A 17244-nucleotide genomic window follows, 5' to 3' on the forward strand; every position below is an offset into this window, starting at 1 on the left:
CCTGTCACGTGCAAATAAAAATACAAACAATATGGCACACGGCAGCCGGCGAAGGGGAGTAGGGAGCAAGCCAAAGGGGCCGAAAGGGGTCGGCATAATAATAAAAAAATAAAAGAGATTCAACAGGCAAGGGAGGTGCCAGGTGTCAATTAGCGGGGCTGCAGCAGACGAATGTAGGGGGTGCATTTATTATGTTGGGGGGGGGGGGGGGGGAATCCAGATTTTGACGGCTGAAGTTGGGGGTGCATTTACTACGCAAGTAAATATGGTATCTGACCTATATATTGTCGCGGTACAATGCGAGTAAAACACAGGTACACCTTGAGACAACGAAAGCAGCGTGTTCTCAACAGCTCAGCCACAAGATCGTCTTCTTCGGCCCCGAGGGAAGCTAGAGGCCCACCACCTTGTGCCCACTAAATCCCCCATCATTGTTTTCGTCCACATGTAGACACGCGTCATTTGCCTCTCTCTCAAGGAGCATCGCCCCGATGCGAAGTCTGTAATGCAGTTTTTTTTTTTTTTTCTTAAGTAAAGTCTCACGCAATCACTCGCATACGTAAGGCTTAATACGGACTACGTGAACGAGTTCAGGATGGTGCTGGTGACACCTTATACTATACGAACTGTCGGGAACAACTTCGTAAGTGACATCACTCAGTCGTCGCAACACTAGGTACAGTCCAAAGTATCTTCTTGAGAGCTTTTCGGAAAGTCCTCGTTTCCGTACGGGCGTCCAAACCCATACTTTGTCGCCAGTTTGGTAGACGACTGTCCTGCGGCGAGCATTGTAGCAGCCTGCATCGTACTCTTGCTGCTGGCTGACCCGTAAATGTGCAAGTTGCCTAGCTTCTTCCGCGCGTTCGGTAAACGTGTCGGCGTCCGGGACAATGTCGCCTTCGTGGGGTAACATTGCATCTAACATGGTTCGTACTTCCTGTCCATGAACGAGGTTGAACGGTGTCATGCGGGTCGTTTCTTGCTTTGCCGTGTTGTATGCAAACGTTATGTAAGGCAAGATTTCATCCCAATTTTTGTGTTCAATGTCTACGTACATCGAAAGCATGTCTTCAATGGTTTTGTTTAGACGCTGTGTCAGCCCGTTCGTTTGCGGGTGGTTGGCGGTGGTCTTACGATGCATTGTTCCACTCGGCATCAAGACATGGTCCAAAAGAGCTGCCGTAAATGTGGCTCCTCTGTCTGTGATTACGACGGTTGGTGCACCATGCCTCAGTACAACATTTTCAATGAAAAATCTTGCCACCTCCGCTGCTGTACATCTCTTGGCAGCCTTTGTCTCAGCATAACGGGTCAGGTAATCCGTCGCGACGATAACCCATCGGTTGCCTGCAGTAGAAGTAGGGAGTGGGTTCAAAATGTCCATGCCGATCTGGTGGAATGGAGTCATTGGGACCTGTACGGGTTGCAGGAGGTCAGCTGGTTTAGTCGGTGGTGACTTGCGTCGCTGGCAGTCGAGACAGGTACGAACGTGGTTCTTCACGGCTGTGGTTAGTCCTGGCCAGTAATACCTTTGCTGTACCCTGGCCAACGTTCTCATGTAACCCAAGTAGCCAGAGGTAACCTCGTTGTGGCATGATTTCAGTACTTCGGTGCCAAGGGCTGCTGGGATGACAAGTAGATAGGCAGATCCCGTCGTCGAAAAAGTTCTTTTGTAGAGTACTCCGCCCTGTAAACAAAACGATGACAACTCTCTTGCGAAAACTCTTGGCGCTTTTTGAGATCTGCCACCCAAGTAGGTAATTAAGCCAAGCAACTCAGCGTCGTCACGTTGTTGCTGCGCAATGGTGGTCGTGTCGAGGACACCGAGAAATTATGTTTCCTCCTCCTCGGGTAGGGTTGCCGACTCAGTGGGTGAACGGGACAAACAGTCGGCGTCCATATGTGGCTTCCCTGACTTATGTACGACTGCCATATCGAATTCCTGCAGCCTGAGACTCCAACGCGCTAATCGGTCGGTAGGGTCTTTAAGATCTGTTAACCAACACAGTGAGTGGTGGTCGCTAATTACTTTGAAATGATGCGTGTCTACATGTGGACGAAAACGATGATGGGGGATTTAGTGGGCACAAGGTAGTGGGCCTCTAGCTTCACTCGGGACTGGAGAAGAGGATCTTGTGGCTCAGCTGTTGAGAACACGCTGCTTTCGTTGTCTCAAGGTGTATTTGTGTTTTATTTGCGTTGTACCGCGACAATATATATATGCAGAGAGAAAGGAACACAGCATGACACTTTTTACAATGCTTGGCTCGATGTGTCGATAAACTGGAGCCATAATACAACTTGAAAGTCTGGGCAGTTGATCAGTAGTTTACATTGGGCACATCTGGCACAATATTAAGAAAGCACAATCACTGTATAAGCATCGAATGGAAGAGGTACGCTGCATTGCTTGATGATAGGGACATTGTCAGTTCATATGTCAATTGCATTAGCGAAAGCTGGAACCAAAGGGCGCTTGCTCAGCTATATTTCAAGGTATGCACTTCCATTCAGTAATGGTAAGGTAGGTAAAAGGAATTCCTGAAATGTGTTGCTCCTGCATGAAAATAATCACCTCCTTTCTTCCAGTGAAAAGAATGAGTGGCGTGCTGTGAAAAAGTTTGAAATAACTGGATTTGGTTCAATATAAGCTTGTTACCATATGTCATATCATTTTCAGCCTTTATAGCAGCATACTTTTTTAAAAGGAACTCTAGATTTGTAGCATATGAAAGAGCCATTGGGAGATTTTTGACCTATACTAATAAAAATGAATCTAGCTGCCTTGCACCACACAATTTAACATCGCTTTAGTATGTTTGTGTATGTGAACATATCCCATACTTTTCCAGTGTATTCACATAAAGGCAGTAGAAATGAATAAAACCTTGCTGCTACATTTTTGTTTCGTCTATTTTGCAAAAAGTGGTGTTATTAGGTATCACTGGTCTGCCCACTTTGTTGATGAGGGCCTGTCTCTGCAAACGCTTGAAGTGTCATCCTTAAGCATTGCTGTCTTGGCAAGACAGCTTTGTATACAAGCCTAAATCTTTGCAGACTACTCCGAAAGGATCTCCTTGCACTGTGTGTTCAGTCAGTCTTTCGAAGTGACTTACATAAGTAGTTCGAATAGGTGACATACTATCACTATCTTTTATGCAGGTTGTGAACATGCAAGACGACATCCTGTACTGCCTGGAGCACGCTGTGCATTGCCTGCAGAGGAAAAACATGAAGTCTTGGAAGCTTCTTTATACCTATGACATGGTATGGATAAAAAGCACTCAGTGTGTTTTACCTCACTTCTAAATTTAGAACATGCTGGCTCAGTAATTTCAAATCAAAAAGTTATGTTTCAGTGAATATCATCATCTCTCACTGGGAGAAATGTGCACTGCACACAGTATAGGCCTTAGTGCGAGTTTTCCTGGTGAATTCATGCTTTCTTTCTAAGATGTGATGCTTCTGAGTGCTGCTCAGACCAGTCATCCATCCCTCTCTTCACAGTATACTTGTTCATTTTCGCATTCCTTTCGTTGCCTGTCACCTCATCGCCTATATTTTTATTTTGCTCTGCCTTAACTGCATCACTTTTATACATGAGTGTAATGGGATAACTGTTCTAGTATTTATATTGTTGGCCTCGTGCAGTACTTACTGTCCACATTTCTTGTCTTGTTCTTTTCTACAAGGATGAACTCAGGTCCATCCTGCGGAAACTTGAGCAACACCTAGAGTCCCAGGAGAGTTCTCAAACAAAGGTGGACTCTGATTCGTCTCCTCTCAAAAAGAAAATAGCCAAGAAGAAGTGAACATGGAAGAAATTGCTGGTCAACACTGTGGGGTTCATGATGTATATTCTATTTGGTGCAGGACTTTAAAAATCAAATGTGTTGACATTGGAATATTACTAGTTATAGGGACACTGTTTATGCTTTTTGTTAGGAGCAAGGGCAGCTTCAGAATATTTCTGTGAGAGGGTTAGAGGTTAAAGGTTTTCTTTTTCATTGGTGGTGCAGCCGGGCTTAGGCTGCTTTCCCCCTTGCACCCTTTAGGTCCCCCTGATTTAGGGCTGATTGCTGTTTGGTGTGGAAAAGTGTCCATTTTGCTTGGCATGCAGAGGAGCTTGTAGAGTTCACTTGCTTATTTGTATGCTTCACTGGTTGTCCAAGTCCTATGCCAACTAATAATGAAGTGAAGCCTCTCAAGTGAAACTGGGGAGTAGGTATACTACAGGACTGTGATATAGCTGCGTTGATAGGTTACCTCTCAAGGTGATGGGGTATGTTTGTGCAACTGTACAAGTTCTACTTTATGCATATTCCGTGCCTCCTATTTTTAATGAAGTTTCAATGTACTGCAGCTGTGTCATAGCATCATATTTCATTTACATTTTATCAATTTTGCATGTGTTTACTTACTCTGTGGTTCTTGCCCCGCTGTGGTGGTCTAGTGGCTAAGGTACTCGGCTGCTGACCCGCAGGTCACGGGTTCGAATCCCGGCTGCGGCGGCTGCGTTTCCGATGGAGGCGGAAATGTTGTAGGCCCGTGTGCTCAGATTTGGGTGCACGTTAAAGAACCTCAGGTGGTCGAAATTTCCGGAGCCCTCCACTACGGCGTCTCTCATAATCATATGGTGGTTTCGGGACGTTAAACCCCACATATCAATCATCGAACTCTGTGGTTCAGTGAATGGGCTTCATAATATGGTTATATCTGTGACATCATAGTTTGATTCAGGTACTTTCTTTCATGTGCTATGTCATGACTACATGGCATGTTTCATTTTACTACAGTAGTCTGAAATTTTATTTTCATTTTTTATTTTTTTGGTAATAACTTGAGCACAAGTAAGTGGTACAAAAAAATATGCATTCACAGACACAACACCCTCAGTGTATTTTTTTATTGATTTTTTTCTCCTTCTGTAGCACCTATATTCACTACTGCCATCATAAACTCCGGTAGTTGCTGTTTCAGGAAATAGTTGTCAATTTAAAAATCTTAATTTGGGGTTAACATCAGCCTCTTAACATTCACTTGGAAATAGCAGTGTTAATGCCAGAACAGAATATTATATAAACTTTACAAGAGGCAGCTAGATTCCAACTGTGTTCCGATTTGACAGCCTCAGAAGCTGTTCAAACGTCTAATTTGAGTCATGTGGTTTTATGAAAGTTCAGAAAAACATGTAATTTATTGCTGTGATAGTTCGTACTCTTAAAGGGTTCCTGCAACACTTCTCTAAGTAGCTACAGAATGGATTCTTTAAAGGCGCTTATTGCCTCAGGAATTCACCGCCATAAAAATTTGCAAAATCTATCAAATACGAGCAGGGTTACAGAGATTTGTCGCATACTGCTATCGCATTTTCTTTTCTCTTGTCCTAACGAAAGCACTGGAATCAAAGCAGGGAAGGATGGCATGGAGTAATAAAATGTATCGCGCTTTGGGATGTTGATCACTTTTTCTGCTTTTTTTTTTTTTTTTTTTTTTCAAATGCGCGGTTTTCAGTGCGATCGCACGAACGCGTGTGGGCTAGTCGCGGCCTCCCACAGCGGCCCCAGTGACAACCGAGGGCACCATGTACAAATAAGCTAATGACTGGTACTAGGCCTGAGACGTAGCGATTTTGAACCAGTAGCGTCATTTGTCGAGAGAAAACGATTTTTTGCTGACTTCAAAGATTTATTGTAAATTCAAGGCCGTGTGCTGCGCTATAATATTCACAGTCACATGCGTTCTCAGGAGCATCGATTACCAATCAGCAGCGTTTTTTAACCATACTCAAAAAGTGTTGCAGGGCCCCTACAAGAGAGAGAACTAAAATGAAATTCTTGATCAGGCTCAACAGGTGGGTGTATTGCTCTTTGAGAACATTGGCGGTGTTTGTTTCGTGCTCTATATAGAAATTTTATGACCATGCTTCTTTGTTAGTATAAATTATTCTTTCCATTTGATAGCAGTTACCACTTTCCACTAAACAACACACCATTGAGCTGTATGTTTCGTCTTGTCATCCCATTTCCTCTATCGCACAATTTTTTAGTGTCCCAAGTTCGATACTCATGGACAGTCTCCATCACAGCACTATGATGACACAGCAAGTATAGATGTGATCCTGGAACGCTGAACTCTCCATTGATTGGCACAAAAAACTTCAAAGGTGCTATTGTGTTCTTAGAATCAGCTATCTTGGAATCACGTTTGAACCTGCGGCATTTGCAAAGTGCACACATATTTAGAAAGATTTTTCGCATTCTTTTAGTCCATATTCTTTCGCACAAAAAGACTATAGGGCACTTTTACCTTCTTTTTCTTGATGCTTTTTATCGATATTTATTTCTCTTAAAAGTCCTAGAGGAGTGCAAATGTTGGAAACGATGTTGCAAAAGAAGCACTTCGTGAATTATATGCAGAGTGCTGTGTGTCTGTCTTTCTGTGTCCCCATCTTCCTGTGCCCATTTTGCCATATTTTTTTCGCCTCCCCTATTTTGTACCATTCCGGTGTAATGCCCTGCCACAGCAGTCGCCTACCATGTCAGTCCTTTTCCTTGCAGATAAACGAAAGACTGCAAAGCTAGAATACCCCTTGAGTTCGTTTCAAGATAAAATGGTGAGGGGTATATTGCTGCTATAGTACTGCAGGGCATCAGTAAAAGCCTGTATAAGTATACTAGAAGAAATCTACAGCTCATCCAATAAAGAAGGGTGTAAGGCAGGGTTACACGATCTCTCTAGTGCTATTAACCACGTGTTTACAGGAGGTTTTCAGGGCACTAGATTGGAAAGTAAATGGAGAGTACCCTGGTTACCTGCGATTTGCGGATGACATTGCCTTGATGAGTAACTCAGGGGACGAATTAAAGCTAATGATTACTGTACTGGACACGGAAAACTGAATAGTAAGTCTGAAAATGAATACGCATAAAACTAAAGTAATGTGCAAGTCTCTTCAGAAAACGGTGCTTTGCAATAGGTGGCGAGACACTGGAAGTTGTCTGCTTAGGACAGGTTGTAACTGCGGAGCCAAGCTATGAGAGTGAAATAACTGGAATACGGATGAGGTAGATGATATTCAGCAAGCATTCTCAAATCATTACTGGCAAATTGCCACTATCCCTCAAGAGGAAAGGTATATAACAGCTGCATCTTACCGGTTCTTACCATAGGGAGCAGAAACCTGCAGGCTTACAAAGAGGGTTCAGTTTAAACTGAGGACGACGCAGCAAGCAATGGAAAGGAAAATGATAAATGTAACCTCAAGAGATGGGAAGAGAGCAGTGTGGGTCAGGGAATAAGCCGCGGTTAAGGATATCATAGTTGAAATCAAGAGGAAGGAATGGACACGCGCATAGGAAGGATAACCGCTGCTCATTAAAGGTTACTGACTAGATTCCAAAAGAAGGCAAATGCGTAAGAGGGAGACATAAAATTATGTGGACAGTGAGATTAAAAAAGTTTCCAGGTATAACGTGGCTGCAGAAAGCGCAGAACCGTGTTGATTGAAGAAAGGCCTTTGCCCTGCAGCAAGCGTACTTTGGCTGACGATGATGGTGATGAGTACTATGCTCTGCAGGGGTGAAGATAGGATTAATTTCCATATTGTTAATTAGTCTGCACTTCACAGTTTGTCCTATTTCTTCATAATCAAGCAGTATGAATTTTAGTGCCACTGCTTATAAGGTGTGAAGTAAGATTGGTCATGTGATTTCGAACCATGCTTTCTTTAATCAATGTCAATACCTTTTTATTTTTTTAAGAGACATACTAAAGGAGACAAGCAAAAGACAAACTTCTGTCTTCTTTGGTCATAACACCTTGGCATAATGCAAATGAAATACGACGCACATCAATTGTCATGTGACAGTTATTTCATCCCTTCATTGTAAAAATGTGTTCATGGTATGTGTTCATATTGTTAGGCTCAGTGTCTGATTTTTGTTATTGAAGCAGTGTAATTTCTTGACAGATTCTTTACGAAAAAAAAAATGTTATAGTATTCGTACATAATGGTAATTTTACAGAACGTAAGATTTTGCTTTTATGACTATTTATTGGAACAGTAAGAAGTGAAACAGAAAGTCTTTGCCACATCACACAGAGGAGACCTACACTCTCTTATTGATGCATTTGTAATGAAGCTGAGGAGGATGTCGTTCAGCTGGCCTAAAATAAGTCAGCTGTAGTAGATGTGGTGTGAAGCTTTTAAAATTTAAGCCTAAACACTATACCTGGCCAGATGTGGTGTGAAGCTTTTAAAGTTTAAGCCTAAACACTATACCTGGCCAGAAGTGTTATTATGTCTAAAGCTTGGTTATATATTTCAACGGAACTATTTCCAAGACGCTCTGTAAATAGGATACTAATGTTAAATATTACAGTGCTGTGAATTGTGTAAATAATTCTGTTGAACTGTGCATGAGCTCACTTTTCATGTAGATACGTATCTTTTATTGTTATGCAGGTAATATGGGCTAAATGAGCTGTAATAACTTTTAAAAAACTAGATTATAATTTGCAAACATATAAGCCAACACAAGCCTTAAGAGTTTAAAAGCCATGCGTTTCAACTTCTGAATTTTGTGCTTTTACATCAAGCCACCTCTACGATTAAATGACATAGTCAAGGAATTGTTCTATGCACTCCAAACAATTCTAAATGGGGACCACTGTGCAGTTTTAACATTGGATCAAGTATTTAGCTTGTGAGACAGTTTAGCCAAAATGTGTCAACAGTCATTGCATCAGCCTATAGCCGCTTGATATGCACAAATTTTACAGCGAAAGCTGTTATGATATCAAAACTTTGGTCACGCACTGCCGTAGTTGGCCGCCGCCGGTGTCTGTAACCACAACACACGAAATTAGAAAAAAAAAAACCTAGTACCAATGACACAGCGGGGCTTGAACTCGGGTTCGCTGGGTGCCAGCCCAGTATTCTACCACGCCAGTGCTTGGGACTTGTTGGCAAACTTGCCTTAGGCAGGCTTAATGTCGGGAAAGCAATCGCATTAATACGAATTATAAAGCGTTTTAAAACAGCGAAAGAACAACCAGTCGTCACACGAATGGCGTAACGAGTGGGTCATCCAATGCTTCAACCCATTACAAAAGCTTGTTCTTGTTCACCTATTAACTGTGGTGCTTACCCACTTTGGGCACAATTTCTCATCGTCATCAGCCACTGTGTCAACAATTGGCACGAAACCCTTGCAAGTGTTTAGCTGATACCACAGAAGAATGACGAAAAATAGCATGCGAATGCCAGCCTACTACACAAAAATTTTTACTATTAATGCCATAATGGGTATCTAGCAAGTATGCTTGCAGCAGTTATCCAATGAGAGTTTAGAAACGGCTCTAAAAGGCCGCTCTTCTAGCTTTCCCTGTGACTGTGCTGCACCTTCCGTGCAAGCTGGGCGTTTCTTTAGCTTTTAATGTTTGCATGAATAGTTTTGGAACTAATAAAAAAATAATGATATCATTTCTGAAAAATTGACTTAATTCATGAATTGTGTATAATTATAAAAGTTGTCATCCCTGAAAAGTAGCAAATTTTTTAGGAACATGTTTTCTATTTTAATCTGGAATAGTTCCATTGTTCCAATGTTAGTATCATATGAACATAACTTTGTTAAGATAGTAAACCAATTGCATCTACATTGCTGACTAAATATTCTTCTCAACTGTTTTCTTTTTACTCCACACACTGTACTAGCATTATGCATGAAATTTATTGCTTTATATTTAAAACATTGTTACCTGAAGTCATAAATACTACATGTTGCATTCCACTGGTTGTTCAAACTGAATTAATGACATTTACTTTCCTTCATGTTTTTTTGTATGCAGCTTCTCTTTTATTTGCTCATTTTTGTGTGTTATTACTACAGTTAATTTATGACCTGTTGATTTGACTATGATTCACAACATTGTCATTCCAGTATTAACCATTCTGCCATAATATTTAGACTTGCTTGTCAGGTGCCTGTTGTGTCCCTACATGTGAAAAATTTTTGATGAAATTTTAGAATTGCAACACTTTTATGTAGCTGCAAGTCTGTAGTGAAACTTTTTATTACTTTTATTTGTACATAGAACAGATCTATGTGAAGAATACAGTATTGACAACTAGGCTTCAATTTTTTTATGCACGTGTGTCTGTGTGGGGGTCTATATATTTGTTAACAGCCAGTGTGTAGTGTGGCCAATGTTCGCCTTGTATCATTGCATAAATCAACACTCAAATATTCTCGTATTTTGTTTCTAGTTCGGACATTTCACAAAAATGCTTTGCACTCTAGGCATCTTCTTCATTATAAACTGGTGGTGAGCACAAACAAAAACATGTAATTCATGTGATAATAATGCATTTCAAATAAGGAGTGGTTTTTCCCCTGGGTTCATCATCATTTAAAAGAATGAGGCCATGGCTCACATCCTCTCTATAGCAATGTACAATCACACTACTTGTCAAGTTGATTTGACATGACATTTGATTGTCCTCCGCATCTGTGCCAGCATTATTTGTCCTGACGCACATTGAACTGTGACAAGAAGAAAAACGCAGTTAGAATGTGGAAACAGCAATATAGTGTTCTATTTCCTACTACTTGGAAAATGAAGCGTCTTACCGGTTATTATGCATTTAAAGTAAGAGTAAGAATCAATGGATTTTATAAAAAGTGAGGCTGTTTATTGGAGTGAGTAAAAATTAGAGTGTGAGGCCTCCCTTTTTAATATTATGAACACCCCTGCAAGCACTTGGGCTTCCTATATCACTAGTTCTGTCCGAAAGGTTGCTTGTATTAAGTGTGGCCAAATTATTAACTTTGCTGTTGCACAAGAAACATGACAAAGCTTACAAAAATTAACTTGCCCTGTCTTAAAACACTCAAATGGGGGACCTGCTTTTAGGCCTTTTTAGATTTTCTCGACTGTAACTACGAGTGATTCTCTTAGATATAAAGTTACATCTTTGCAGAACTGTATAAAGGCAGTTTCAGTGCTTTATTATCATCAGCTTTTGTGAAAGCTGACATCTATTTGGCTGAGAGCAATGCACTGTCATTAGCTGTAAAAATCCCCTGTAAACTTCCTCTAATAATATATTACATGCTGGCATAGAATTCCAAGATGCCCATTCAACATGTAAGTCTCACACATCAGACTACTAGTATTGTCATATTGTGTTGAAGTCACTTGTAGCAGTTTTTACAAGGATTATAGGGACCTTGCATCCATTTCATGTGGATGCTGCTATAGTCTTCTAATTGAGATACTGCAGCAAGAAATTTTTTATGTTTTATGACCTAATTGAGAAACAGTTGTATGCTTTAACATGAATACTTATGTTATAGCTCAGCTCTCTGTTATTCTAGTGGTTCCAAATGTTTGGGATTGAGCAGGTCGAGCCACTTGTCCTTAAGTTGAAACAACTTGTGAAGCTTAGTGGGTAAAGCACCTCTGGTATATTAACGAAAGCTGTGCTCTAACTGTTGCAACCCAGTTTTATATTTGTGACATTGATGCAGTTATTAGTTTTCATGGTGCAAGTACGAGGTTCAAACATTGTGACAGTTTCATTCGGTTATTATGCAAATTAGCTTATAGGTGAACTGAATACTTCAATTTCTTACAGCGCTGCTTGAGATCATTGCGGCAGCAGTGAAACGATAGAGCACGTTCTTTGTCTCTGCCCTCGTTACAGCATGCAAAGACAGCAGCTAGCTGCTGCATTTGCTTGCCTTGACGACAGACCCTTGTCAGAATAGTTAGTGCTTGAAAGGCGACATAATCTGTCTTCGCACAGAAAATCAGTGAAGGCCTTATTGAACTTTTTGCGTGGTAGTGGCCTATTAAATAGGCTATAGCACCCCAGATCACTTTTTTTTTCTTTTCTCTTTCACGTGTCTATTTTGCTCTTCGCTTTCTTTCCCATTTTTATTTCCCATTCTCTCTTCCCTTATTTCAGGGTAGCAAACCAGACGCTTCAATTTTTGGTTAACCTCTCAGCCTTTCCCTTATTTTATTCCCTCTATTTAATTTCTTACTGAACAGTGCTTTTGCATCTTGCTGCCCTGTGCAAGCTTTCATCATTAGCAGCTGTGTGTGCTTGCCACTCAAGGTTATCATAAAAAGCGTGTAGGAACATCAACCACCATGGATTGCTATGTAACTAGCGGCTCATAATAATACACTAATAATACATAATAATACACTATGTGTAATACATAGGAAGTGATGTCTCCTCTCGTGTGTGCGTATTGATGGGATCTACGATGATGTTTGGTGTTCTACATTGTAACTAAGCGAACAGCACTTGGCTGTTGCTAAACTAAGCAAAAGAAAGTAATCATGTGAGCTTAACATGTGTATGTCCAATCGATGTAATACCGAGGATACATGGGCACTTTTCATGGTGATCAAGGCTGATCCAGATCTGGTACTGCGACATGGTCACATTTAATTGCAATCAGGCCCTATCGGTATCAAGATAATTACGATAAACTAATCGTGATTTGGCTGTCGTCTGCCCCAAGCTCGATCAGGATTATACTGGACCGTATAGACTGCATTGGTCTTGGTCAAGAAGCCATTTACTGTTTGGCCTTGATCGCGATCAAAAGTGCCTGTGTGACACCGGTGCTATAATTTTCTGAGCATCCATATGAGGAGACTTCATAGTAAAGTGTTCATGCTTTGTATTTTTTATGCACAGTAATGTTTGTTGTGTTGTTTCGTGAACATACCACGTGCTTTTCTCCCTGCCTGCACTTCATTGTTTTATTGCTTTTCTACTGTGTTCACTGGGGCGCTTTATTCAAAGCTCATGGCTGTATATTTGGACATACCTTTGGAGCAAAGGCTTTATTGTTACCACCTTCGTACGGTCACTTTTTTTTTTGTATATGAATGGGCCTTTCGTGGTATTCAAACATTATTCTTTTCTTTAAGTGTTAAAGGATCAGTTATTACTAAAAAAATCAAGTGTTACAGCTTATTCGAGGGTTCACTGCTAGCATTCAGTTGCATTAATTTTTTACAGCCACGAAGTGCTTTTGTCACATTTCATTTGTGAAAATAGTCATCTATGTGTCTTCACCACTGTCCTGCTTATCTTTCTTAGTGAGGGCTTTATTTTGTGCGATAGTAAATATTGCTGTGAACTGCATGCTGTATATCTGCTATTGTTGGCAGTCTCAGGAACAGAGACAAATGTTCTCACAGTTGTGAAATGTAGTTAACCTTTACTGTGAATGTGCTGGCTGTGCATTCGAAGGAGGCACACAAAACTGATCTTATATTGGGCGTGAGGCGCACCACTGGAGGCGTGGGTGTTGCAATCGCTGTGACGTGCAGGGTTGGATCACGTGATCTCGCCTCACTTTGGGGAAAGAAAGCTGGCGGTTGGATGCGTTGTTTTTACCGTGATTTAGCGGTGTTTTCGTTTTTGAACAGTGTTGTTTTGCTCTGACTTCATGTGTGCGGAATTCTGCAGACTGCACCATCTGGAAAATTGCAGTAAAAGTTACTGCTGGCGTGCTACAGTGCACTACGTACGCAATGCCACTGTCATGGCTGCTGGCAGTGCAACTGTCACCTCTCTCTTTCTTTGTTGTTGTGGCTGTTATTTCGAGCCCATGGGGTTAAAATGAGCACCAACCATGAATGTTCACATAAAAGGGGACGTATTAGTTTCCGAATGGGAGCCTCGTTCACAATAAAAAACGAATGTCAAACAGTCCGATTATGTATATTTTAAAATAGGACGCAGTTGCGTACATGTGGAAGTTGCCGTCATTACATTCAAGAATGTACGCTGTTGTCTGACTTGTCAAAAAGTCGAGATATAGACTGGAACTGCATTTCTTTTCCCTTTTGTTAATTTTACCTTATTCCGGTCTACTTAGTGGCCAGTTGCGTCTTCGTGAATCGGCCAGCGCGTTTGACGAAACCTTTTTTACATTGTACATGTACGGCTCCATTCTTTACTAAAGCTTACTTCTCTCGCCAAGGAAACTTTTACACCAAGCACCCTTCGTTTTCCCCCGTTGTATATAGCGCACAAAATAACCGGTCTACCACATCTGCCTCCCTCGGCCCAATTATAATCTAGGTGGTGCCCCCTTTGAAAAAAATTTTTGCCAACAACCCCATTGTTCGCGACTTCAGCTTGCAGGGTTTCACGCCTATAGATTATGTTTGTAGAATTGGCCCGTAGCTGCTGTCACTTCCTCTAAAAATGTTGTTTTGATCTACATGCAAAAACATGGCCAGCTTCGAAAACTGATTCATCTTTTAAGAGTTGCCATGAAATATCACACAGCTTATGAATGAAGCTTTAAAAAAAACTGGACACAGCCTGTTTTACTGAAACATGAAATTGGTGTTTAGATCACAGTACGCAAGACTTTGCCATATGCTCATTCGATTGCAAAAAATGATACGGCTAGGCGTTCGCTTTATCTATCCCGATTTACCCTTTTGTTGAAGCTCTAGACCTAAACCAATCATTCATAATTTTCACCCATGTATGGCCCTATGGGGATCGAATATGCAATTCGTGACCACCGTAGGAATTTCACGCAATAAATATTAAGACCGTGCCACAGAGAAAAGTTACAACTCTGGATGAAACAAGCGCGTGCGTGATTCTCACGTTTGCCCACAATCACAACAGAATGGTTGCGGCTGTTAAAATGATGTGTTACTTCCCACAAAGCAGGGAATCTGCTGGCGCTGTGCTTTGTAGGGCTATGTGTATGTGTGCTAAACAAAAATGTAAATTTACGCATGCTTGTCAACCGTGGCCTGTCTTTGGATGCAAACCTACAATGAATGAAGTAGCGTGGTTGCGTGCATTTCTTGCAGCAAAGACAAGTTTCTTTATTGTTAATACCCATTTGATACTTCGATTCGACACGGAATAAGTCCTTACCTTTTACAAAAGCAGCGTCCTGGGCCCCGTGGTTTTCGTTTAGGTGGCCATAGAATGACATTGGCAGTCAGGCTTTATGAGAAGCGTAACACTTTTCCAGGGCAGTTATTTAGCATGTCGTTCAGTCGGAAAAGAAGCAGTAGCAGTATTTTACTGATTCCGTTAAGTGAAGTACAAGAATAAAAATAAAAAAAGGAGGCGTGAAAGCGGTTGCAGCCGAGAGGGCGGGGGAGCAATCCAACAATCCAACCATGCATGTCACGGGGATGCCTCCACATGGTGACGCTACGGTATGTCCTCGCACCCAATATTTTAGTTTAGGATGGGTTGGGGTTACATATGTTGAGGATTTCACTTGAGTGTCATCACTACTGGACCTCTGAATCAGGAGCAGCAGCATTTGTGTGTTTCATGTTTTGTGTAATCAGCTATGCAGCTAGCAAGTGGTTCTACAAGAACAGGGTACTGGTAACTTCTGGTGTTTACAACCATCACTCTACAAAGCCAAAGACAGTTGTAACTCTTGTTAGGGCTGCAAGATCACTTTCTGCTTAGAGTATCTAAGAGAACGTTAGCTTAACAGATTGTTAATGTTCGCAGGAATGCTATAATCTTGTGTGCGCACATGCACATTATACTTGTACCAGTTACCGTGGCACTGTTCACTTTAATGTGGAAAAGCAAAGGATTCTTGTCTAAGCTAATGAAAATATGGCATTTATTGCCCTTATTTTGCCCTGCCTTTAGTATGGGCATTCATTTCACATATTAGGAGTCAGGCTTCCATGGAGCATAAGTTATTACTGCTGTATTTATATTGGAACATATTTTCTGTTTTTATCATGGAAGCTGTTTTTATTCAAAAAGGTATAATTCTCTGCAATTTGTCTGCCAAGAAGCTCTTTGAAGACGTAATGTATGCTTAGGAGCACCCCCAGAACTGTAATGAGGAGTTCCAATAAAAGTTACACTGAAAACCAGCATTTCATTTTCAGATTTTCCAAATATTTTGCTAATGCCAGTTCAAGTAATTACTTTTTCTTTTACATGAACTTTAGTTGTAGGATGCAGGAGCCAATTTTTCAACTTGTGGGTGTGTGAATGCATGTGGAAAATACAGCAGTGGTGGCGCAGGAATTGCTGAAGAATGAAACCATTTATATACACAAAATTCTTCAGGGATAAATGTTGATGAGCTATTACTGATGTCTATTTGGGTAAGGGTCTCCATAATAACACAAGCTATGCAAGGTCATTTGACCATTTCATACATAGATTCTGCAAAAACTTGTCACCTTAAATCATTTTTAATGTGCAGATTGCTCTCATGATTCACATAATGTTTGTTTTATACAACACACTGTTTAACATGCATTGAATTGTCAATTTCATATGTATGTTTACAAGTAAACATAGCTTCATTGTATACTACGGATGTTTAAAGGAAAGAGAACTCTTTCTGTATTGCTCCTTAGCAGATTAAGTGTGTGGCAGGCGATATTCTTGTTCCCACTGTTGAAGACAGAGTGCATGTTAAACATGGACCAGTAGAATATGTGCATTGCACTCGCATTGCTCCTGCTTTTCAGCAGTATGTGGCTCTAAGAGTCATGAACATAGCCATTTTGTGGTGTTCCAACTGTTTGATGTACTGCAGTATTGTGTTCTGCACTGAAATTTCTCAGAGTGTAAGACACTATTGATGCATTCCTCACGTATCTTGACGCAACGTTGAGACGTTTGATTGTCATGTTTTTGGCAACTATAAGGTTTGATGTGTTGATTTTACTGTAAATATTTGTATTGGAATATATAGTGTTTTCTCTTTGCAATACGAGCTTGTATGTTCTTTATTAAGTGACCTTGAATGTTTTCTTCCTAAATAAACTAAAGTTTTATTGCACATTTTTGAAGCTACGGTAGACATGCTATTTCAGGTACAGCCAAGTTTATCTTAATTTGGAACGTTGCCCCTTGAATTTATGCTTGAACAGAAGGTCCTGATGGATTTTCATTGTGGCAGAAGTGAAGTGCACTGTCCTGGGTGTGGACTTATCAAAAAAGTTATGAAAAAAAGATTTTAGTAACCAAAAAAGGTTGAGCTCGTTTACAACAGTCCACTTCGTGGGTAATACAGTTACCCATTGAAAAAAGGTTGAGCTTGTTCCCAACGGTCCGATTCACGGGTAATACAGTTGCCCATTGACATCTTGACATACTGACAGCAAGCTGATGCTCGAATGTACAATAGCCGGCCCCGGCGGTCGCGTTTGCTAGAGATCCGTGTACTGTGTGATGTC

At 40.9% G+C, this 17244-nt stretch overlaps 1 protein-coding gene across 1 annotated transcript in view; it reads left to right on the top strand.

Annotated features, from left to right (window-relative positions):
* The window catches only part of Jarid2 (Jumonji, AT rich interactive domain 2), a 121792-nt gene extending 104943 nt beyond the window's left edge, over positions 1 to 16849 (top strand). Inside the window, exons 19-20 of the mRNA XM_075877870.1 lie at positions 3163 to 3267; positions 3693 to 16849. Coding sequence (XP_075733985.1) covers positions 3163 to 3267; positions 3693 to 3812 — 225 coding nt within the window. The 3' untranslated portion in view covers positions 3813 to 16849. The remainder of the gene's footprint in view (positions 1 to 3162; positions 3268 to 3692) is intronic.
* Positions 16850 to 17244: the final 395 nt, after the last annotated feature.

The sequence above is a fragment of the Rhipicephalus microplus genome, chromosome X (genome assembly GCF_043290135.1).
Source record: "Rhipicephalus microplus isolate Deutch F79 chromosome X, USDA_Rmic, whole genome shotgun sequence".
Classification (NCBI taxonomy): Eukaryota; Metazoa; Arthropoda; class Arachnida; order Ixodida; family Ixodidae; genus Rhipicephalus; species Rhipicephalus microplus.